Source organism: Podarcis erhardii (genome assembly GCF_964252035.2).
Source record: "Podarcis erhardii genome assembly, chromosome: 14".
In the NCBI taxonomy this organism is placed as follows: Eukaryota; Metazoa; Chordata; class Lepidosauria; order Squamata; family Lacertidae; genus Podarcis; species Podarcis erhardii.
The window spans coordinates 20,952,670-20,977,330 of record NC_138503.1 but is presented as its reverse complement, the minus strand read 5'-3'; the positions used below and the strand labels follow the sequence as shown (position 1 = coordinate 20,977,330).

At 46.2% G+C, this 24,661-nt stretch overlaps 2 protein-coding genes across 6 annotated transcripts in view; one reads left to right on the top strand and one right to left on the bottom strand.

The window, feature by feature from the left end:
- The window catches only part of AKAP13 (A-kinase anchoring protein 13), a 248,683-nt gene extending 243,037 nt beyond the window's left edge, over positions 1 to 5,646 (top strand). For all 5 annotated transcript variants that reach the window (XM_081838601.1, XM_081838603.1, XM_081838602.1 and 2 more), the window contains one exon: positions 1,001 to 5,646. In XM_081838601.1, the coding sequence (XP_081694727.1) occupies positions 1,001 to 1,050 (50 nt within the window). In that variant the 3' untranslated portion in view covers positions 1,051 to 5,646. The remainder of the gene's footprint in view (positions 1 to 1,000) is intronic.
- A 3,848-nt stretch (positions 5,647 to 9,494) lies between these two features.
- The window catches only part of KLHL25 (kelch like family member 25), a 31,612-nt gene continuing 16,445 nt past the window's right edge, over positions 9,495 to 24,661 (bottom strand). The window contains exons 2-3 of the mRNA XM_081838986.1: positions 17,296 to 19,122; positions 9,495 to 10,014 (exon numbers count right to left, since the gene is read on the bottom strand). Coding sequence (XP_081695112.1) covers positions 17,336 to 19,105 — 1,770 coding nt within the window. The 5' untranslated portion in view covers positions 19,106 to 19,122 and the 3' untranslated portion in view covers positions 9,495 to 10,014; positions 17,296 to 17,335. The remainder of the gene's footprint in view (positions 10,015 to 17,295; positions 19,123 to 24,661) is intronic.

The window sequence follows — 24,661 nt, the reverse complement described above, 5'->3', positions numbered from 1 at the left end:
TCCACCAGCTTACCTGCAGTGGTTGCTGCTGCCCATTGAGATAGATAGGGCAGAAGGCTGGGAGGCCCAACAGGAGGTGGTGCCAGAGCCAATTAATTCTAGCTTTGTCCCCATCTTCCTCTTCCCTGCTAAGTTATACAAGGGCAACACTGAGACTTGAGGAGGAGGAAGCAAAAAGCCAGTTACCCCCTGAGCTGGTTGTAAGAAAGAAGGCAGACAAGTGGGGCGCTGGCTCTGGGCAGACTGAGGTTAGTGGAGCAGCGCCCCATTTCCCATAATGGACCAGCCCTCACACCTGGAAAGGAAGCAACTATGTGGAGCAGGGAAGGAAGAGGCAGCAGCAGGCAAGCCCTGTTTGGACACTTAGAAGAAATAAGTGGGGAAGGGGAAGAGTTGCCTTTTAAACGATGCAGGCAATCTTCTCCAGGGTCCACTGGCGGAGGAAGAGGAGTGTGGGGTGGAGCGCACCGCCCCCGGCAGAGTGATCCCGGCAGGGTGCCATTGTGGCTGCTCCCCCCCCCCCCCGTGCTGGGCGCCCCGCCCCCGCAGGCAGCGTGCCCCGCCCCCAGGATGCACGCCGCCCCGCCTGCTCTCCGCCCCCTGGTGCCGGAGCTCCGCCACTGCCAGGGTCATCTGATTCTCAGGGCCAGGATTTGGGCACCATGCCTGATGTGAACTGCTTGCAGTTCTTTCCTCTGGTGCGGACAGGAGAGAATTGGTTCCTCCTGACGTGCCTTGGAAAGGTAATCAGAAATCTGCCGCTACAACAGCCTGTCACTACTGCCTGCTTTGAAGGCACAGGTTTGTTGCCCAAGGAAAGATTCGTTGCGATATTCAGTGGTGGGGTTGAAAGCAGATCAGGAGCACCTTCAAGGTTGCGTTTGGAATATTTAATTTGGGCATTAAGGTCTTCACAGCTATGAGCAGGGAGAGCAGGAAATACGTGCCCCTTCTGCATGGTCCTGATGTTGTTTGCTTGTGATTTCCTTCCCTTGTCCAGAGGCTCAGTCGCCAGAAGCGGCACCGGAGGGCGAGGAAATCTTCTGCTGACCCCACTGTTCCACCTCCTGCAAGGATGAGGCTGCCCCGTGCTGTGCCCTGCAGAGCACTCCTCAGCACAGGGCAGATGCAGCAGCGGCTCTTGTCTGCCTTGAACTGAATTGTCCTTGCAGCGCAAACCCACCTGTGTGCCTACAATTTGCAGCCTGCTCCCAACTGCTGGCTCTGCCCGTGTCCTGGATCCATGACCTTTTAAAAGGCAGCAGGGGAGGCAAAAGCTTCGGACTCTGGGTGTGGCCAGACTGGGCGGGCTTAGTTTTGGCTGCACGTGTCTCTCTGAAAGGAAAAGAAAAGCATCCATTCTGTGTGCAATGCTGGCTGTTAAGACGGACACTCCCTGCTTCTGTTTTCATCTCCAAAGATTGGGGAAAAAGTGCATCCCAGGTGGCAGCTTGGCTGATCTTCTATTGGGGAAGTCCACCAAAAACCATCGCCCTCTATAGCAAAAGCATGGGGCTCTTTAATGCAATGTTTTCTACATTGCCATATATATAGATAGTACTGTATATATACTTATATATAAATATAAATATAGAAAAATGTAGCTGTATATCCGTTGGGATATGCTTTAATTCTGTACAGAAAAAGCTGGCTGAGCTTTAGCTCTTCCCTAAAGGTTTAGCTGAAACTATTCAGGGACTGTGTTGATATTAAATATCTCTTTACTTGTTGGCACTCTGTTCAAGTGCTTCTGTCACTGGCAAAAACACCTTTCCCCCCAAAATATCCATCTGTGTGTTGGGGAGTGGACTCAAGGCCACGTAGTGGTAAATTGGCCAACTCAGTTAGGAAGGTGGTTTCCCATTAGAGAGGCTCTGAGGACCTGTTTGCACACAGAGTAAGTCGTGCCGCAGGATCCACACACAGGTGCATTGTGGGAATACTGGAGGCACTTGGCTGGTTCACAGTTCCAGGGACAGTGTCAGGGATCTTCTGCTTGATAGAAGCAAAAGTGTAAGAATGGATTTGAGCTGGCTAAAGCTACCAAGTCGGAATGAAATATGAACAGGCAATCTTTGAAAATTGAGAGATGGAGTGTATGTTTTAGGGACAGGGAAGGGGAATCTGTGGCTCTTGAGAAGTTGCTGGACTCCAGTTCCCATCATCCCTGACTGCTGGCCATGCTGGCTGAGGCTGATGGGAGCTGTAGTCCAACAACTTCTTAAGAGCCACATGCTCCCCTTCCCTTCTTCAGAAGCCACTTCAGGAAAGCCGCAACAGGCCAATGTTTAAATCACAACTACTCTCAAGTCCCTTTTGAAATGAGCACAAGGGAAGGCCTGACTCCCTGGCCCAAGAACACCTCCATTCCCAGCTCTCCCATCTCAGCCTTCAGTATTAATAGTAGTTTCAACTAGAAAGCCACTAATTCACCATAGAGATCACTGACTGCTTTTGCCCAAGAGATGGTTAGAGGCAAAAATCAACAGCAGCCCAAATTCTTATTTCTCTTCCCTTGGCTTTCTGCTTTTCTCCAAATTTGCTGGTTCATCTCTTTGCTAGAAGTGCTACCTTCATAGCCATTTTGAAGGGTGTTCAACTGGCGGCAGCTTGGGTGGGAAATGAGCCATATACGCAGAAGTGCAATGGCCTTTCATTTCCATGCATAGCGGAGTCCACTGTAGCTTCTGAACATTCCTCATCTGGTAAGGGGAACTTGGCGGGTGAGCGGAACGCTGTGGCCTTCCAGTTGCAGTAGGACTCCAACTCCCATCAGCCCCCTGCCTGCACAGCCAAATGGTCAGGGATGATGGGAGTTGTAGTCAGACAACCGCTAGAGGGCCACAGTTTTACCACCTTTAAGAATTGCAAAGTTCCAAATCTGGCATCACAGGTTGTGTCAGTGCAGATCATCATTTTGAAGTGGAAGAGATAAATAATGCCCCCCAACTGATAAAATGGTTCCTTATAACATATGAAAATACTTGGATTTGTTTCTCGGACTTAGCACCATGTGATATGGGTGAACTTTTGACAATTCCCTTTGCAACTTGAACCCCGTGGGTTGGGGGAATCCATTCATGGCAAGTTTCCCAGCTTTTAAATGATTGGGTGGCTCAGCCTTTAGGAGGGTTTGGTGCATAGTTCTTCCTTCTTTTCTTTTTGGACTCGAGTTAATTCTTCTGGCCATGCACACTCCAGTGTTTGAGTTGCAGACTGAGCGTCCTTCATTCTGGCGAATACAAACATAGTGAGTCAGGCCAGATCCAATGACTTCTTGACTATTTGGCGTTGCTCCACCAGTCACACTTAATGGGTGCACCTGCTGATTCCTGTACAGGTGATGCTATATCAGGTTCAGAAATGCATCCTGTGAGATTGGTGCTTTCTATATGGAATTTCAGAAAGCTGTTTTACCTTCTGTAAAGCAAGCGGTGACCCTGAGTGGGTGAAGAGATTAAACTGCATCTTTCATTGCACTGGGAGCAAGAAGGCAGCAGGGCAGAGAGGGATGCAGCCCCAGTAGAAAAATTTTTGGAGTTGGTGTGTGAAAGGACTTTCTCCCTAGCACCTTGTGCCAATTCAAAAAGAATTGTGGAACAAGCTGGCAAAGTAGTTCCTTATGTGGTGATGCCAAGGGAAGATGAAAGGTCCCCTGTTATGATATTTTTTAATAATATAGACTCCCCAGAGATTACTCCTGTAGAGTGCAGAAAAGGGCACAAATAGTGCTCTCTCTCTCTCTCTCTCTCTCTCTCTCTCTCTCTCTCTCTCTCGCCTTGCCTCTGCCCCGCCAAATCCTTGAAGCATTTTGAAAGCTTCCTTTTCCTACCACGTTTTCAGACTTATTTTTTAATGAAAGGTTTGCACTATTGTCCTGATGCCTTCTCCCTTTAGAGCGTCTCAGGATTTGTGTTGGTTTTTTTTCCATGCAAGAATCTTGCGCGGAAAAACAGAGAAAACTCTTTAACAAGCCTTCAGTGCTGGGACCGCGGCAGGTACGTCGGGTCTGTCTTGGCCAGCAATGGAGAACCACCCTCAGCCTGGCTGAGTCCGAAAGCTCTCTAAGCAATTCACTCTCCAAAAGCGCAGCAGGAGGCAGCTGTGGAGGTCTACTTTTTATTATTGTTGTTACTTTAATTTTGTTGTTGTTGTTGCTTGTTCTCTTGACTGCAAGCTGGGCTTGCCATAAAAATAAATAAATCTTTCTGTTTGTTTGAAAGAGATCTGGATTTAAAAAGAAGAAAAGAGAAACGTTTACTGAGCTGTTTTGTCAAGCCCAAAGTGGGGGGTTTTTTGCTTCTGTAAATATTAAATCGATAAATTAAAAAAAATAACCTGTAGAGCATTGAATGCAATTGACCACTGCTAGGGAACAACCTCTAAAACCCAGTGTCTCTTCGCCACGTTTCAGAGATCTAAAGGCAGGTTGAAGGCAGATCACTTCTCACATTGGATATGCTCATCCCATTTTCGGTGCTGCTAAATGAGTTTTTGCAGGCTGGGGTAACTTATTTTCCTTAAGCTGTTTGTCCAGAGGTGGCAGTGAGAGAAAATGAGCATGTATAGGACACAGAAAGCAGAGCCTGCCTGGAACCACCTTCATTCCTCTCAAAAACTATTGTCTCCAACCTTATTTAATTATAGCAGACTAGCTATTGCTGCTCAGCCTTCTACCCTCCATCCCCTTCCCCGTCCGCGCTTTACTATCCGGTTTTCATCCATGCAAAGGACCACAATCCACAGTGTCTATATAGTTTCCCCTTTAGCAATGCAGCTCAGTTTTAAAGCTCAAGACGAATGGTTTAATCTAGTATTATTAATGTCTGTGGGTCATTGCATGGATGCCGAGAGGCACCAGAGGCTGGGAGCAAAATGGAATGCCATTTCATGTGGTAACATTTTAGAAAAAGAAAAGTTTCTAAAAGTCTGCTGCCATTGTTCTTTTTCTTCACACAGAGAGAAGTCCGGTGTTACATACATGTAAAAAAAAAAAAAAAAAAGGAGATGCATTTGTGTATTTAAATAAAATCTGTAGGTGTTCAAAGGTTCCTTCTATTCAATTATTCTCTGGTTCAGCTTTCCTCAACCTGGTTCCTTCCAGTGGGAGTTGTTGTGACCCAAAAGCATCTCAAGGCCACCAGATTGGGCAAAGCTGAATTATATATGGTTAAAATAAAGGTATGATAATTCCTTTCTGACAGTGAACGAGTACATTTGCATACTTGCCAGAAAAATGTATTATAATGATGTTGTCCACTCATTTGGACTTTCTTTTCTCTCTCTCTCTCCCACCCGCCCCACTATCTAGGCTTGTATAAGGGTACCTGTTTCATATTTCTGGTTGAAAGTAATGTTTAAAAAACACACTTTAAATATAGAAACATACAACAGTGAAGAGGGTAAAAACAACAACCAACAACCTAAACTGCTATATGTTAATTTGTAATTATGTAAAAAGTAGGTTACTGATTGTAAAATTTTACAAAGCTCCCCCCCCTTGTAATTTGCAAAAAAGAAGAAAAAAAATCAGATTTTTGTAATAGCTTTTATTTATCTGCCTTCCTTATTAATTAATGAGAGCAATTTCTTGTAAAGTCGTTTCCCCCTCCCCTCTAAATAAATCTTGGTTTTAAGTCTGATGAATTTCTGCCTGCCTGCGTGTGTGTTTTTGTTCATATCAAATCAAACTGTGCTGAATGGAAATTTTCAAAGCCCTTCCTTTCAACGCCTGGATAAGATACTTCATTTTCTTCCCATGCAGCAAAGGAAGAGAGGAAGGAAAATGTAAGTGCCCAGAGTGAGGGTGGTAGGGATGCCTTCATGAGGCTCTGGGTAAGGAAAAAATAAAGCACATAACACGAGGCCTGCTGGATGAGGCCCAAATGTCCATCTAGACCAGAATCTTGTCTTCATCGTGGCCTTTGCGGGGGGGGGGGGCTGTCATTGGCAGCCATTTTGTGCTGGCACCTATAGCACCTTTTTCAAAGAGTACGGGCACCTCATTTCTTCAACCAAAAATAAAAGCATTGCCTACAGGCCTCTGCCTGGTCGCTGTGGGAACAGGGTCCTGGATGAGATGGGCCTTGGGTGTGGGCTCTTCGTAAGTCCTTATGGACCACAACAACTCCCCATGGGAAGAGTGCTTTAGGCCTTAGGAAACTGCCTTAGGTTCATCAGTGCATCTGGCTCTGGACTGCGTCTGAATACCAGTCCCTGGGGATCACAAATGTGGGGTTTTTGCTCCTCTTGTTGGGTTTCCCAGAGATTGGCTGTTGTGAGAATAGGCTGCTGGGCCTTTGATCTAAACCAGCAGGGCTTTCCTTATGCTGAGCTCTTGGCTCACTTCCACTCTAATGCTTCACTCCTTTCCCTTGTACTGTGTGTGTGTGTGTGTGTGTTTGTGTGTGTGTGTAACCTGGGTTAACCCCTTGAGCTGGGTTTTAGAGGCCTCTTTTTGTCGATGGAAGGGAGCCAGTGGTGGAGCACATCACCTTTGCCTAGGAGAGCCAAGGACATGAAGAATGCTGGCAGCGTGAAGACAGGATTATTAGTTCAGGTTTGCTGGAAATGACAACTGCTTTGGTTGTGACTGTGCCACAAGTTGCTCAACTTGGGATTCACGTGGTTGTTTCGCGAGGCAGTCAGTCCCTAGCTTTGCTTCTTCTAATGGACCCTGATAAAAGGGAAAAAATGAGCGTGGACAACGCCATTTTGTCCTCCGCTTTTCCGTGTAATTCTTGCACAGCGTAGGACGTTCATACTTTAGAAACCCAGCGCACAGAGCAAACCTTGAAATCGATGAATTTGCAGCCCTTCTTCTCACTGCTGCTTGGTAATGAGCTGGCAAAATTGGAGACTAATAGGCTTGGGCTATGAATTTTCACTGCTGGTAATATTCATCTTTTTATTACGAATCTCACTTTCACTCTGTAACTAATGAGATTTAATGTCCTGATTTGGGGCCTCCACAGTCAGTATTCTTGGTGTCACATAACATGCCAGCACTCTTAACTAACTAGTTTCCAGGATTATTTGCCAGGCTGGGGGTGGGGTGGTGGCAATGTCTATTGAAGTAGTCTCATTGTGTTTTCACAGTTTTACAGTGGTACCTCAGGTTAAGTACTTAATTCGTTCCGGAGGTCTGTTCTTAACCTGAAACTGTTCTTAACCTGAAGCACCACTTTAGCTAATGGGGCCTCCTGCTGCCACGCCACCGGAGCCCGATTTCTGTTCTTATCCTGAAGCAAAGTTCTTAACCTGAAGCACTATTTCTGGGTTAGCGGAGTCTGTAACCTGAAGGGTATGTAATCTGAAGCGTATGTAACCCAAGGTACCACTGTATGTTGCAAATGGAGCCTAGTACAGCAATGGTCACCTCACACTTCTGTGCATCATGGGAGATAAATTTGAGCAGGCTGATCTGACAGGACGAGATGCCCATATTCTGCTACACTCATGTCCCAGGAACGATGCCAGAGATTGATCCCTCTTTTCAGTCAACTTGGATGCAGCGTCAGACGGGACTTGGGGCATGAGAAAGGGGTAAGCAGTTGACCTCGAAAGGCAGACAACCCATCATTGTTTACAAAATGCTCTTTGTTTTCAGCCTGGAGAATAAATCTGGGGCTGGGTATTAGCATGCAGCGTTTCTTTCCCCCTCCCCAAAGCATTAACCAAAATGTCCCTCAGGCTGAACCTTATTATTCAGCTATCGCAAAGGCTCTTTTGTGCCCCCCTCCTACTTAATCCCTTAGCAACAGACTGAGGGGCACTACTCTTGCTTTTGCCAATCGCCTCTGAATTGGATTTTTGGGCCAACACCAGTCTAAAGATTAAAGAGGAACAAATAACTTCTCATTCTTTTGTCCTCCAAAGTGATCCAGTAACATCCCTCTTCCCCCAACCTTCTCCCTGTCAGGGCCTTTCAAGGCAGAAGAGAAAAACTAGCTTTATAAAACCCAAAATGTGAATCTGTTGTATGTCTTTTGCAATGCACCCTAGTCTCCTTTTTGAATTGTTATTTTACCAGTGCAATTATCTGATTGTGCATTTTAATTATGGATATTTGTAAACTGCTTAGGAGACTATTTGAGCATCCAGTGACATATAAATAAACGTATTTATTTATGTTGTGTGTTTTGTACGATTATAAAAACAAAACAAAACCCCAAACACATAGGTGCTTGCTTAAATTCTTTGCAGAGGAATGTTAATCTTTGCATTCAGGATCTTGGAGATTAAATATGTTTGCATGTGTTTGAATTCCTTTGCATAATTTAAACTACCTCTTCAGATTTAGGGTGTTTCTTTTATGAGTGCAGAAGTAGCTCCATAGAAGAGGAACAGAGAGGGGATCCAAGAGATCCAGGAATCTTAGGTGATACAAATGGCCCCCCCACTCCCATTCCCATGTTGTCCTCACAATTTTGTAAGGCAGGTGAAGCTGAGAGACGGCCCAGGCTTTCCCAGTAAACTTCAGAGCAGAGTAGAGATTTGAACCCGGGTCCCTTTCCTACTCCATCGTAGCCCAGCTACACGACACAGGCTCCCATCTTTGCAGCACAGGAGTAGGACACTTGAGTGACATTTGTAGGGGGTACCAATGACAAAATGGCTTTTGTAGAGCAGGGGTAGGCAAACTAAGGCCCGGGGGCCGGATGCGGCCCAATCGCCTTCTCAATCTGGCCTGCAGATGGACCGGGAACTAGCGTGTTTTTACACAAGGAGAATGTGTGCTTTAATTTAAAATGCATCTCTGGGTTATTTGTGGGGCATAGGAATTTGTTCATTATTATTTTTCAAAATATAGTTTGGCCCACCACATGGTCTGACGGTGGACTGGCCCATGGCTGGAAAAGTTTGCTGACCCCTGCCCCTGTTGTAGAGTGTGTGGCATAATATAAAATGGAAACCACACCTAAAGGAGCAGACCAGAGGACGAAAAGGGTGCAGTCGTCCCATCAATAGGAAAAAGGAGCTACCACTACACTCACTCACAGAGAAGCTATTTGACCTCTACGGAATAAAGGGCAGCTGCCCAATCCTGGCATCTGGTGAAATGTGGGCACATTTAATGCATGATAGGCTGAGTGCCGGTGCAAAGAGGAACAGAGTAGGGGGAGCCAAATCATGAGCTGTGTATTTTTGAGGGCATATTTCATGGGTGCTGAAGGAGATCCTAGCAGGGACAATGAGGTGTTGTGGGCACCAGGGGAAGACCTCAAGGGCACCCCTGTGCCCTCAGAGGTTGCCTATGTGCAAGGGCTTAACTCTAACCCTCTCAGGTTCTGCAGCAGGGCCTCAGTATTTGTCCCTCTTCCCACCCAACCTGGCTTTTGCCAGTGTTACGTTGCTTCGTTCAATTTTTGCGGCGGTGTTTTGCAGGCTGTACCATACTAGGGAACAGTGTGTTTGTATTACCGCTTCACTAGCCCTGTCATTATCCCCACATCAGGTGTACTTCAAAAAGAAGCAGCTCCGTCCAAAGCAGACAGCTTCCCAAAGAGCTTTTATTAAAATTGTCGGAACTCCTGGGGAACCATCAAAGTAGTACAAAGGAAGACGTGCTTCTTTTTTCCAAAACGACTCAACGCAAATCTAGCCCTTGCAGAGGTGCCTGTGCTTCATTCATGTGGTGCAGCCGAGAGACGAGTTTCTGAAGTCCTCGAAAGGCTTCCTTTGTCTGAAGAAAGATACTGAGGCTTTTCAGTCCCTTCCCTTACTGGGCTCTCTTCCAAACCCAGCCGATACCAACATGGCACCCGTGTGGCGCTGGCAAAGCTGCCGCCATCGAAGGATGTCCACAGTGTGTTGTTCCCTTTACCTTTGAGCGAACCAATATGATTTGCTCAGGCTCCCCATCAATCCATACTTCTTGGAGCAGCCTGACATCCCTCCCCATACTGAGGCAGCGAGAGGAATGAGCCCTGTGGAAGGCAGTAGACAGCAAAGCCAGTAGCCACTTGTGCAGATTCCAGTATCACTACTGACATACAAATTCAGTGTCGCTATCTGTGGGGAGAAAGGGAATAAAACATTAATATCCTGTCCACACAACTACTTATGTGCTCCCTTGAGTCCAAAGTATCTGGAAGACACCCAGATGGGGGAGGCCTCTTGTTTCCAGAAAGGCTTTTTGGACAATAAACTAAAGCTTGCAGGAACCACCTCAGAGAAATGGACTGCCCAATCCTCATTCTCTCAGTCCGCCTCCCAGTCACCTACCAACAATGGGACTATTTGCTTTCCTTCTCCCAGCTACCAGATCTCATGTGTCAGCGCAGCAGCTGGCGATTTGAGCACCAGCAAATCGAGCTGCCCTCCACGAAGCAAAATGGCACCAGTCCAGAGCTAGCCCTCCATCTTGTGTCCAGAGATTAGAACTGCATAGCAACTGAGTCCCGTTGCTAGGGTGGCACCTTATGTATCTCCAAAAGAAGTTGTCAGAAGACCACGGGGATTTGCATTAAATGTGCTCATTTTTTAGCCATGGACAAACCCCTGGAAATAATATAATATAAATGGAAATGCCCATTTAAGGAGGACTCTGACCAGGTGTCCTGTTGGCCAGCTCAGTCTGCTTTTCAGGTGCAAACTCTGGATGTGCAACCTAAAGGCCCCTGATGCCTTGCCTTCTTTGATGTTTTATTCTGTTTTTTCTGTTGGGAGCCGCCCAGAGTAGTGGGAAACCCCAGCTGGATGGGTGGGGGGTTAATAAATATTACTACAGTGGTACCTCAGGTTGAGTACTTAATCCGTTCCAGAGGTCCATTCTTAACCTGAAACTGTTCTTAACCTGAAGCACCACTTTAGCTAATGGGGCCTCCTGCTGCTGCCGCGCCGGCGGAGCACAATTTCTGTTCTCATCCTGAAGCAAAGTTCTTAACCTGAAGCACTATTTCTGCATTAGCGGAGTCTGTAACCTGAAGCGTATGTAACCTGAAGCGTATGAGGTACCATTGTACTACTACTACTACTATTATTACAGTTACTATTATATCTCAGGGATGGGTGAACTGTGGCCCTCCAGATGTTGATGGACTCCAGCCCCCAGCCAGCAGGGCAAAAACATCTGGAAGACCACAAATTTCCCAACACTGTTTCAGAAGTTACTGTGAGGCCTAACTCCTTGTCGCAGCATTTAGATTTTCAGGACTATGTTGCTTCAGGACCTGTATTTTACGTTTTTGGTTAACGGAGCTTGCTAAGATTTTGATGACTGGACTCTTTGCAAGTGCTACTCTTTTTCATGTTTTTAATTATATGTCTTGCCATTTTACGTGTGTGTGTTGTGTCTGGGTTGTTTGCCGCCTTAAGCACAGGCAGAAGAGCTGAATGCAAGTTAAGTAAATTTTGTTTTTGCTAACAACGCCCCCCCCCCATCCATTTAGTTTGTTTAGTTCTAACAAACGAAAACTTCTCTTGTTCCAGTCGGCATAACTTCATTTTGCACATGCTCAGAGTCACTGGGCTGAGGGGGCCAGAATCTTTCAAATAAAAAAACTGGCAACATGCCTTTGATATGAACTGTTTGAATGACTTAGTTAGTTTGTGAAGGGTACTGAGAGTTGTGAGAAGACCCCTATTCCCTTCAAAGAACTACAATTCACAATGTGGTTTAATAACCAATTCGCCTTCCTGGGGAACCCTGGGAATTGTTAAGTGTGAGGTGAATGGGTGTGTGTGTGCCTCCTAAGCACTTGCAGCACCCATGTCAAACTACAGTTCCCAGGATTCTTTGAGGGAAACCATGACTATTTAAAGTGGAAGGATACTGTTTTAAATGCACTGTGCAGATGGGGTTGGATGCTGTATATTCTGTGGCTTCTGCGGGGGACTGCATGCTCCTAGTCTTCATCAGACCATTAGGACTTTATTTGGGGGGTTTTAATGCAAACTAATATATCTTCTCTCCTGCCAACCTAGCAGTTTGAAAGCACGTCAAAGTGCAAGTAGATAAATAGGTACCGCTCTGGCGGGAAGGTAAACGGCGTTTCTGTGTGCTGCTCTGGTTCACCAGAAGCGGCTTAGTCATGCTGGCCACATGACCCGGAAGCTGTACGCCGGCTCCCTCGGCCAATAAAGTGAGATGAGCGCCGCAACCCCAGAGTCGGCCACGACTGGACCTAATGGTCAGAGGTCCCTTTACCTTTACCTAATATATCTTCTGCATACCTGGAGAGTTCCCTGGCACATTCAGAAACCCCTATCCAAGATGATGGGCACAGGAGCATTGTGTTAGGAAGGAGTGGGGTAGCCTTTTTTCCCTTATTGCTGCGTAAGAGTGCTCTGTGCTGGTGTACCTTATGATTTCAATCCAGGCTTGGCTAGAGCTCGGTTTGCACAACACCTTGTTTCCAAAAGGCAGCCACTCCCACCCAGCTTGGCTTGATAAACAGGCTCTGGAGACAACCATCTGCTCGGCAGAACCAGCCCGTTTTCTGTAGCCAGTCTTCTCCCACCCAGGTTACAGAGGACAATCCAGTTAATTCCTCCTTGCGAGGCAATGCACCTCAAGCCCAACAACATGGATTCGCAGCAGCTGAGGAATGTTGAGGTAGCGATTGGCTGAACTGCTCTGATGTCAGAGGAGGACGGGGCTCTAGATTTTGTTAGCTGAACTGCTCTAAAACTAAAGGCCCTTTGGCTCTTTGTTGGATGAGCTTGTGTAGAAGCTACCAAAGAGTAGAGCAGGTGAGGAAGGGTAGAAAAGGAGGAGTCTGGAAAAGGAAGAGGATGCAAGACAAAGGGAGCCTAAAATGGATGGAAAGGGAGAGGAAATCTGGAATGCCGAGAGCTGTCAGTCACACATGTTGAAGTCCCTGGCACAGCCAAAGAACTGAGTAACACAAGATCCTCCTCCATCTAGGTGAGGACTGTTGGAGGCTCTCAATGTGTACTAGATGGGGAAGGGCTGTAGCTCAGTGGTAGAGCTTCTGCTTTGCATGCACAAGGTCCCAGGTTCAATCCCCAGCATCTCCAGGTAAGACTGGGAATGTTCCCGGCCTGAAACCCTGGAAAGTTTCCTCTGTCAGATGCAGTATGCTTTGGCAAACCAGTATACCTGAAGGAGCATCTCCACCCCCATCGTTCAGCCCAGACACTGAGCTCCAACGCCAAGGGCCTTCTGGTGGCTCCCTCACTGTGAGGAGCAAAGTTACAGGGAACCAGGCAGAGGGCCTTCTTGGTAGTGGCACCCACCCTGTGGAATGCCCTCCCTTCAGATGGCAAGGAAATAAACTATCTGACTTTTAGAAGACATCTAAAGGCAGCGCTTTTCAGGGAAGTTTTTAATGTTTGATGAATTATTGTATTTTAATATTTTGCTGGAAGCCGCCCAGAGTGGCTGAGGAAACCCAGACAGATGAGTGGGGTATAAATTATCATCATCATCACCACCATTATTATATTATTATAATTGCTGGAAACCACAAGTGGTCAGTCCTGCTTGCATGCTTCCCATAAGCATCTCGCTGGCCACTGTGAGAACAGGATGTTGGGCTGGATGAACCTTTGGTTTGATCCAGCTGGGCTTCTCATGCAGGGAATGGAATCAGATAGGACACAAGTTGGTACATTAAGCAGGTTGCTTGCTTTTACAGCTCCAGAGGAGAAAAACAAGATTTCTACAAATGGAGGGAGGGAGGAAGGAAGCAGGTGAGTTGCGTGGTTGGACCTTGGGCAGATCCAAATGCAGAAATGTGCCAAATGAACTGGAAATGCCAGAGTACCTCACTTGCCAAACAGTCAGCCTCTTGCAGAGTTTCACGGCTGGCAGCTTTTCATAGCAGATGAGTCACGGGGAGCCGTCTATAATTAATTACTCGTGGTGTTTGAACTCTCTGAGGCCCATAGGTTGCTTAACTGTAAATGGGTTGATTGGCAAAGGAGCCAGAAGTTCAGCACCACAGCCTCACTCTTCTTCCAAGCTAGGCCAACAAAATTGTACTAGTTTGGCAACTGGTAGTCGAGGCCAACCTTTGCTAACCTGGTGCCTTCCAGATATTTTAGCCTGCAACTCCCATCCGCTCCCACCGATTGGAATTGGGATCACCTGCAAAACATGTGGTGGGTACCAGGTTGGGGAACGCTCATTTAGGCTGCGGTTTTTACACAGTAAAACAACAAGCGAAAAGGAGAGTTTTATTGTAATTATTATTATTATTATTATTATTATTATTATTATTATTATTAATAATTTATACCCTGCCCATCTGGCTGAGTTTCCCCAGCCACTCTGGGAGTCTCCCAATCAAGTGTTAAAAACAATACAGCTTTAAATATATGTAAATGGAAGAGGTGATTGGAGGTAATCATGTGAGCATCGAGGACAGCAGTGGGATGGTGAGTCAATATAACCCGAAATCCATTTTTATGGAGCACAAGCAGCCAGTTTACAGCACAGAAATCTAGGACATCGCGCTGTGTTTGGAAAGCATATCTGGGCTTTACTTTCACAATGTTAATCAGAGTTAATCCGCAGAATTACTGCCTGCGCAATAAATTAGTGTCACACGATGTTCTGCTCAGCAAACGAGAATTCATTCTGAAATATGATCTAATGCGATTAACACCAGGGGAAAGGCAATCCAGGTCACGTTCCGCCTTTATAGCCAACATTATTACATATATACATTACAGGGGCAATGCTTCAATTTGTCGATATTATCATAGATTATTCCAGTCTCTTTTTGTTTTGTTTTAAATCACTTCTAAAGGAGAGAGAGGACTGGCTTCTGGGGGTACATGCAGCAGCTCTTGGAGGACAAAAGGTAGGGAGAAGTTGAACGGATGAATGATTGCTGGTACTACAAGGAACCCAAGCCCTTAGGAAGCCAATTTGTCAGGGAGAATGCCAGTTAAGGCAGAAGTTTGAAAACTCTAATCTGTCCCCACCACAGCTTTCTGCAGAGTTCAGCAAGAAGTTCCAGCAGGGAGCTTGCTGCTCATCTCTGGCTCAGATTTACAAGCCTCCAAGTAAGATCTTGAAAGGTTAGGACAACCTTCCCAGCCTGGTGACGTCCAGATGTTTTCAACTATGACTCCCATCAGCTCCTGGCCAGGTCTGATGAGAGTCGTAGTCTGAGAACCGGTGGAGGTCCCTTTATTAAGAAAATGTGATTTAAGAGTTGCATATCTTTTCACAACAACGTTTTGCTTTGAAATGGAGGCCCTCTCCTTTGCAGAAAAAGGCAGAGGCATCCTATCTGACTCTGCCAATATCATTCCTGCCCCAGTACTAATTGCAGGGGACAAGCTCTGTTTGTGAAATCATACTGGAGAAGAAAGAGAATCTGGGCCCTTCCCGTCTTGCTAGACTGCAACTCCATCATGGATGAACGCTGACTACACTCGCTGGGGCTGATGGGAGTTGGTGTCAAGCAACATCTAAAGGGCCAAAGCTTTCCCCATCACTGACGTTAAAGGTATGTGTGTGCGTGTATATACATGTAGACAGTAAAGAAACAGAAGTGTATATTTCAGCAAACTTTTCATCACTGTTTTTCCAGCTGTTTCAACTTTGATTTTTCACTGCTCTTTGGCACAATTTTTGCTGCTAAACTACAGAGCACACTGGGGACACAACAGTTTTGCTTATAAAAAGCCCAAGAACCTGTTTGTCAGCAGAGGTAGCCTGAAATCCCCAGTAAAATCTGGCCCAAACATTTAAGGTGTAAAACTATGTCATTCTCAACCCTTTTAGGGCAGAGTATCCCCTTGAAGGTGGTTTGAAAACCTTGGTATTTTGCTGTTCAGGAGACTTCCCATTCTGGGACCTGATGTTATTGAGGGACAGTGCAGGGGCAAAAGGAAAGGATAATTACAAACTAATATGTATTGGTATGTGAGAGCATTTTGTGACAACTTATACCCAGCTGAAACAGCTTTCCTGGTGGAAACCTCTTTCTGTTAAGAATGGCGAAAGCTTGGGCCTTTTTCTTCTGGGGAAGAAAACCACCAGCCATTATCCTCAGCAATAGCTGCTGCTGATACAAGCATCCTGGCCCTTCACTACATGGGACGCAGCTGCATGGCAGGCCCATAAAATTAATCTTTGGTGAGAAAGCAGCTCTTAAGGGGAAGCCCTGTAACCCGAGCTGGAGAAAAGATGGACTCCACAATGCGTTCTGCAGCAGTATTTAATAGCTAAGCGGCAGTTAATTAGATGCTGAAGTGGCTGTGTCAGTTGTCAGGCAGTGCTGCGTGGGGGGGAGGGAGTGGGAAGGGGCAGCAGCAATGGGGTGTGAGCGGACTGGAGGCTGGAACTGGGGGAAACACAGGTCAGTCCCATAGCAGAAGCAAGCAGCTGCTTCATGGCAGAGCAGACCTCTTCTTTCTGTGTTAGAACCCCAAAGAGGACAGCAAGTTTAACCAGGCCTTCGCAAGCACATTAATGTGGTTGGTTCCTATGGGGAAAGACAGTCCTTGATGGAAGGCAGTTCTGGTTTATTTAAGGCTTTGTAAGTCAAAACGAGCACTTTGAATTGGGCCCAGATACCAATTGGCAGCTGGGCCAGGACTGGTGTCCTATGCTCAAAACACCTTGCCTCGGTGAGTAACCTGGCTGCTGAATTCTGAACCAGCTGAAGTTTATGAACCATCTTCAGTGGCAGCCTAACATGTAATGTGTTGCAGTAATCTGGGAAAGAAACCGTGTTTTGAATGCGTTATAAACATGCAACACTAGATGGTACAGGAGGGTTTAAAAAAAAAAAAGCTACACAGTTTTCCATAACGTTTTTCTTTTCTTTTGTTATAACAATTTAATTTCTGACTTATTTATAGCAGGGTTTTCCTCTATGTGTAGACTCAGCCCTGGATGTTACCAGACGACAGAAGTTAGGCTAACCCTGTCCAGATAGGTAGGTGTGCAGCTGGGCTACCAGCCGAAACTGATGGAAAGGGCTCTGTGCCAACGAGCCAACTGAGTCTCAAGCCACAGCAAATAAATGTAACCTCCTCAAGAACTGGCAATCACCAGGGCATTTTTATTTCTGCTTGGAATGCTTTCAGCACAGTTCCCATCCACCCCACAAAAAAGTCTCTAGTTGTTGCTTTTATAAACTCACCCTAGAAAAGTTGAAGGCATGTATAATTTTTTCTTAAAACAAAACTCAAATAAATAAATAAATGTTTGTCATGGTACCAGAGCAAAGACGCCATCAAAATACACACCTTTGCAGGATTTTTCACATCTTTTATATTTGTTAAGCTTCTGGGGTTCCTGTCTAGAAGTCCATGCAAAAGAGGAACCTGCAGGCATCAGCAGAAACTTCCGTTAAGATACCTTACCTCCTCAAGCTCCTCAGTTCTCGCCTGCAGACTGTGTGCCTCAAGCTGGTAAGTGTTTCCAAGTGCTAACAAATGCTGTTGGGATGAGAGAGTAAGGCACAGTGGTAATGCAGTTCCAGGTGTCTGAGGTCGGGTCGTAACAATCCAGCGTCTTGCACCTCTGGGTCCCAAAGTAGCCACCCACCACATAAAGCTTGTTCCCAGAGGCCAAAGCGTGGCAGGACATCCGCTTGGCCGTCATGTCCCCAATCCGTGTCCACTGGTCTGTTTCGCAGTCAAAGCGGTAGGCGGAGGCCGCCGTGTACTCCGTGTCTCCACCCATGATAAAGATCTGGCTACCCAGGACGGCGCCTGCCGTGTAGCGCCAGGGCTGGGGGCACTGGGCTTTGATGGTCCACCGGTTCTCCACCGGGTCGTAGCACTGGACTTTGGACACCATGTCGCGGTGGATGCTGGTCCCACCAAAGACATAGAGCTTCAGCCTCGCGCTGACGACGGCCGCGTTGCTGACGCCGTCCCTCAGAGGGGCCACCATGGTCCATTTGTTGGCGAGAGGGTCGTACTTCTCCACCTGCTTCAGTGAAACAGAAGGAGAAGCTGGGAAAACCCCGGCCACCGCGGTGTGTCCACCGACGACATAGAGGCAGTTTTCCAGTTCGGCTGACCCATGTCCAAACCGAGCGATAAGCATTGGGGCAGCTTTGGACCACTCTTCGTTCACTGTGTCATAGACCCAGACATCCTTGGAGACCCCGTTTTCGGAGCCCCTGCCTCCAGTGATGTAGACTTTGCAGCCAATGGCGCAGGCGCTGAACTCTTTTCGAGGGCTGGGGAGGTCGGCTTTGGGGATGATCTCTTTCGCCTTGTGGTCTACTTGGTAAACCTTGTCACACATAAACGTCTGGCCACCTAAGATGAGCAAAGTGTGCCCAGCCTTCCGAGGCCTGGCACAGGGGCTGGTGACCACCCCGTCGTTCTGCAAGATCTTCTTTTTGCACCAAAGAGCTTCATCCATGATTTGCTTGTTCTGGTCTTCTGCTGTGATCAGCTCCTCGTAGGTCATGGCTTCCTTCAGGCACTCGGAAGGCAGCAAGGCCAGTCGCACGTTCTTCAACATCTCCGGGAGGAAAGACTTCCTCTTGTCCAAGTCATGCTTCACCCACTGCATGACTGCCTTGAAGACCTTCTCCTCATCCTCAATTTCCAGCTCATCACTGGAAATCAAGTCCAGCAGAGTGTCCTTGGAGAGGTTATTGAAATCTTCGTTTCTGTGGACTGTCTCAAAGTTGACCAAGCACATCCTCCAAGAAAGCTCATAGAGCCTCTTGCACTGGTGAGCATCTGAAAGGACCATCATGCCCAGACAGTTGGAAGGGTGCAGGTTCTTCTCAAGGAACTCGGCAGCTGCATCCCTGATGTCCTGGAACTGCAACATGTCCCCGGCTTCCAGGAGGGACTCTGCATTCTCCTCGTTGATTATGATCTTGGAGGAGTAAGCATAGTCCAACAGCAGCTCCAACACCTCTGGGTGCAGGCTATCGTCGAAATTCACCTTGTCGCCCAAGCTCTCGCGAAGGCCGTTGCTAAACATGGCTTCGAAGTACCTGCTGGCAGCAGCAAGCACAGCCCGGTGGCATGGAAAGGACTTATTCCCGGCCCAGAGGGTGACGTCAGTGAACTTGCAGTGCTTCCTCATGGTGTTGAGGTGAGACAGGACACAGTCTGGATGGGAGGCTTTGTGGAACAGCAAGATGTTCATTGAACCAGTGCTCGTTCGGGATTTACGGTTTTCATGGACGCTGACTGACATGACTACTGGACTGCTATCTGTAAGAAAATGAACATAGAAATTCTGAGTTTCAGAGGAATGAACAGATTGGTACCTGCTGTTTTTCCTCACCTGAGATCAGCAATGCAGGCCCACTTTTACAAATACCAAGAATCATGGAGCATGGGCTATCAAGACCCAATGTGGCAGAGTGCTTAGAAAGTTCAACTTACAGTAGGGAGACCCAGTTTCAAGCCCATCCTCAGCTGGAAAATTCAGCAGACAAAGTTGTACTAGTCACAGTGTCTAGTCTGCCTCACAAGCTTGTTGTGAGGATAAAGTGGGGGGGGGGTGAAACACATTTTATACGTTACCAAGATCCATTCAAGAAAATGAGCCAGAAACATGTATTGCATATTGCCCCAAACAGTTAAATGCAACGTTTTGTTTCCGTGGAAGTATGCCTCCAATTATGAGGTGCTGAGGGTGAGCACCTGGGAATCAATCCATCTCCAACAGTCAAAATAAATAAATAAATTAAAAACTTGTGCTGTCCAGTAGCACCTTAGAGACCAACTAAGTTTGTTCTGGGTATAAGTTTTTTGTGTGCATGCACACTTCTTCAGATCCAACAGTGTCATCAATGAAAAGCAGCTATCTACATCATGAACAAGAGCCGCATAAAAATCTGCATCAGGGTCTTCTGCCCCTGTGAATCCTGCCACCTGAGGCGGTTGCCTCATGGGTAGGCCAGCCCTGGTTGGGGCCTTAAGTCCAGCTGAACCAGGAATAAGCTTCTGAGCTGGAGATCCAGTGCAGCCTAAACTGCTTATCTCAGTAGATCTCGTCATGGGATTGCCCCGTTCGGCTAGTTATTTACTCTCTAAACTTCAATCCCCTCATCTGCAATATGGGGGGATCACAATACTGACTTAAATTAACAGGGTTGCTGCAAAGATTCCAACTAGGAAACGACTGGAATACTCGAGAGTGTTTCAAATAAAAGTTTATTATTCATCATCCTTGCTATTAAATTTATTGTTATTATTTTCACTTTATTATACTCTTGATTTTAATTCTACTCTGATTTCCAGGAGTTACTAAATCAGAGACTGCACCCTTTAGACATGTGCTCTGCTGTTTTGCAATCCAAACACTGAAAAATCCTGTTAACACCATTTTCTCAATTCTAACTATACATGAACCGTGGGGTGTCAGGAGGGATTCATTTCGCAAGAAATCATTCTTTTTTTTTTCAAAACAAATATGAAAATAAATGAAAATTTCACACCATTCTCCCACTGGACATTGAAGAAAAATAAATCTATACTCTGCATGCAGACAGGCGCTCGTAAGCCTGGTCAAGGGAACAGTATATTCAGAGGAAAGGGCACTGGGCTATTCTTGGCTTAGCCTGGGTCATGCTGGCTTTGAGTGCAAGAAGAAATTACTGCAATTTCCAGGCAGGCTGTTTGGCTTCTTTATAAAATAGGTGGCTATTAGCAGGGTGCAGAGATTTGAGCCTGTGTTTCTGCACAGTCTCGTGCTCCCAATTCTGCCAGACTCATTTGCTTTGCAAAAAACAGGTTTAAGCTCCCATCAGGGAATTGGGTAGGCCTACCTGTCTACCAACTGGTTTAAAACAAACAAATAACTCCCAAAGCTGCCCGCCCAACTAGATGGTTATTTATAGTGTTTTTGTATGGGTATGACAGTCCTCCATCTCTTGGCAAGCTACACCCATAGCATAACAATCTTCAGGCTAACACAACATGAGTTAATGGAACCCCATGAACAGAGTATGCTGGCAAATCGACAGCTACATCTCTTGAAGCTACTCCACCGAAATTGTCCTCCATCTAGAAAGCAACCATAGCAAGGTTGCAGGTTATTGCATTTTCACCTCACTCTATCTCCGAGAAATTGAAGGTGGTGCACACATGGAAATATAGGAAGCTGTATTCTGAATTAGACCATGAGTCCAGCTAGCTCAGTAGAGCCTACACTGACCTACAGCTGCTCTCCAGGAATTCAGGCAGGGAGATTTTCCCAGACCTACCTGGAGATGCTGCGGACTGAATGTGGGGCCTTCCACATGCAGGGCAGACACTAGCACAGAGCTATATCCCTTCCCCAAAAGAAAATCCCCTCATATATACCCCATAACAACCTTGTGAGGTAGGGCAGGCTCAGAAATAGTGTCTGTCCCAAGGTCACCAGGTTAGTTTCCATGGTTGACGAGGGGTTTGTGTGTCATGGTCTTTGGCCAGAACAATAAACTTATGAACTAGGACAGATGAGGGATTTGAAGCTGGGTTTCTTCAATACTCCCAGTCACTATGTAACACAGGTTCAGCCTCTGAAAGCTTCATTTAAAATATTTCAGACAGCAAGGCTTGGAGAGATGTTTTTTTAGTATACATCTTTTATTTTCTATTTTAGTATGCTTTAGTGACCTATGTGTAGAAAACCAGGGTACAAATAATACTTTCTAAGCAGGGACGCGAGTGACGCTGTGGTCTAAACCACAGAGCCTAGGACTTGCCGATCAGAAGGTCAGCGGTTCGAATCCCCACGACGGGGTGAGCTCCTGTTGCTCGGTCCCTGCTCCTACCAACCTAGCAGTTTGAAAGCATGTCAAAGTGAAAGTAGATAAATAGGTACCTCTGCAGCGGGAAGGTAAATGGCATTTCCGTGCGCTGCTCTGGTGTCGCCAGAAGCGGCTTAGTCATGCTGGCCACATGGCCCGGAAAAACTGTCTGCAGACAAACATCGGCTCTCTTGGCCAATAAAGCTAGATGAGCACCGCAACCCCAGAGTCGTTCACAACTGAACTTAACTGTCAGGGGTCCTTTACCTTTTTTAAAAATGTCTTTCTAAAGTGGTATAGTAGCGCTCAGTGCCGGATTTACGTATAAGCTAAACAAGGTATAGCTTAGGGCCCCACTCTCTTGGGGGCCCCAAAAAGTATTAAAGGGGAAAAAACTGGATGTACATTTCCAAAATATAAGATAAAAAACAAATAAAATAAAACCTATATACAGAAACAGTGTTTTGTGTTGTGTAGGCTCCTATGATGTACTGTAAGTAATGGGCTCTGCCTGCTAGCCTGCTCCCTAAAATATCACTGGTTTCAGTTCAACAATTACTTTTATAAAATACATATTTTGTTATGTGCAAACTGCTTTAGATACCTATTAGGTCCATAAATTACCATATAGCATATATTCAACACAAAAAAGTGACCATCTGTTGTTGACCAAGGACAGCTGGACATAGAAAGGGCCCCATTACCTTCAGTAGCTTAGGGCTCATCAAACCTAAATCTGGCCCTGGCAGCGCTTAAATGTATGGCATGAATGCAGCCCAGGTCATCGGTGCTCCCATCTCCTCTATGAAGATATGACAAATTGCAACTGCAGTCAGCTGACCATGCTCCCCACCCTCCAGGCCTTGACAAACCCTTTTGAACTCAGCCTGCAGAAATAATATTATTATTTTTCTTTAAAGGCGGCAGTGCTGGGGAGTGTTTTCCAGCCACAACACATTGCCAGCAATGGTTGGTGGGTCACGAATTGCGCAGGCCCACCTGGTGGTCATTGGCTCCTGGCAAGCCAGGCCTCTCACCTGCTGTTCTGAGGTGACTCATCTGGATTCCAGACATCCTTCCACTTGCTCCAACAAGGCCTTGCTAAGAGTTATTTACCCAAACAAAGAATCCATCCCCAATTTGGGTTTGTTTTGCTGCAAATTGCCCACATTGCTCACTCCCGCTGACTAGGATCTAGCTCGAGGGAACAGCCTATTTTATTTTATTTTTGGCCACACATGCAAGAAATAAAGAGGAAAATTACAAAGCTAAAATCCCAGAATAATAATTGAGGGGTGGTTTCCCCTCCCTTTTTCTCCCTCGCATTCCTGGTACACATTCCCAGATGATAGGTAAATAGACTGGTGGTTTCAATTATAATGTTTCTGGGAACGGAAACATTCCCCTGGGGAAGGAACTTGAGGGGGGCGGGTCACTGGTTTGGGGTATAAATGGGGAGATTTCTGGACATTTCCCCGGTACAACATTTGACAGAAATGCATTGTTTCAGTAAAACTGGCAGTGAAATGAACAAAGGCAAGATTTAAAAAAAGGACAACTGGAAGGAATATAATGCCCATCAAATCTAACTTGCTTTTATTTTAGGTCAATACAGTATTCCTAGGAAACATGCAGTTTTTCAGGCGTGCTAAAATTACTATGTTTGCAGTGCCTTCACCCTGCCCCCCACAGCAAATATAAATAATGTATGGAACGTGTTTGTTATAGAATTCAAATACCTTAAAATATTTACAAGTAAAGCTTTGAATTTGTTTGCTTATAAAATTTAAACTGCATGCATCATGCTTTACTGAATTTCCCACCACCAATTAAATATTTCAGTTCAGCTATTTCTCTAGCTATCAGGAGAGTTTTCCAGATACACAAGGAAAAAAGAAGCATTGCGTAAGTATTCCTTTCCTGCTCACCTAGAGGTAACTTTTACTCCTTTACAGGTGACCAGCTGAGTGCTATTTCAACAAGCCTGGCTCTATGTGCAATGTACATTATTGCAAAGCGCTTCTGGCAGGACTCTTTTGGCAAGATTGAGGTTCCCGTTGCTACAGAGATAATCAAGCCCACCAGAGCTCTTGCTTCTGCTACTGAAGGGCTGGTTCCGGGGGTAACCAAGAGTCATCACGAAGACATAAACTCTGAATTAAAAGTCTGGGGCTTAGCCCAATATTTGATGGATGTGCACAGATGCGAGAGGTTTTAGCATCACCAAAGCAGCAACAAATGAAATATGTATGAATCTACTCAAAGGCATCAATTTAGGCATCTGCCTCCTCAGGCACCCACACAACCCAGTAAATACCTAGGCTTGTGCAGAGAAGTGAGTTAACCAACACTTTCATTTTTCCCAGCATGCAAAAGCACCCACTTAAAGCTTTCACTTTCCTGTGCTGATCCCTGAAGGCTCGGAGGATTTGAAACAATTTAAAAGAAAACACACTGTTAAACTTTGCAGAGCGGAGTACGCACTGCATACTTTTATTGCCTCTTCCCTTTAAACTAGTCTGAATCATGTCAGATTTGCAGATGTGGCACTGAAGCCGCTCTGGGTGCAAAGGCATTCAGCTGATGTGACGCAAATGATTTTTACCACAGCACACCAGTGCTTAGTAATACTTGAAATTAATAGGTAAGAAGGTAAAGGATCCCTGGATGGTTAAGTCCAGTCAAAGGTGACTATGGGGTTGCGGCGCTCATCTCGTTTTCAGGCCAAGGGAGCTGGCGTTTGTCCACAGACAGCTTTCCGAGTCATGTGGCCAACATAATTAACCACTTTTGGTGCAACGGGACACTGTGATGGAAGCCAGAGCGCACGGAAACAGCGTTTACCTTCCCACCGCAGCAGTACCTATTTATCTACTTGCACTGGTGTGCTTTCAAACTGCTAGGTTGGCAGAAGCTGGGACAGAGCAATGGAAGCTCACTCCATTACAGGGATTTGAACCGCCGATCTTCTGATCGGCAAGCCCAAGAGGCTCAGTGGTTTAGACCAC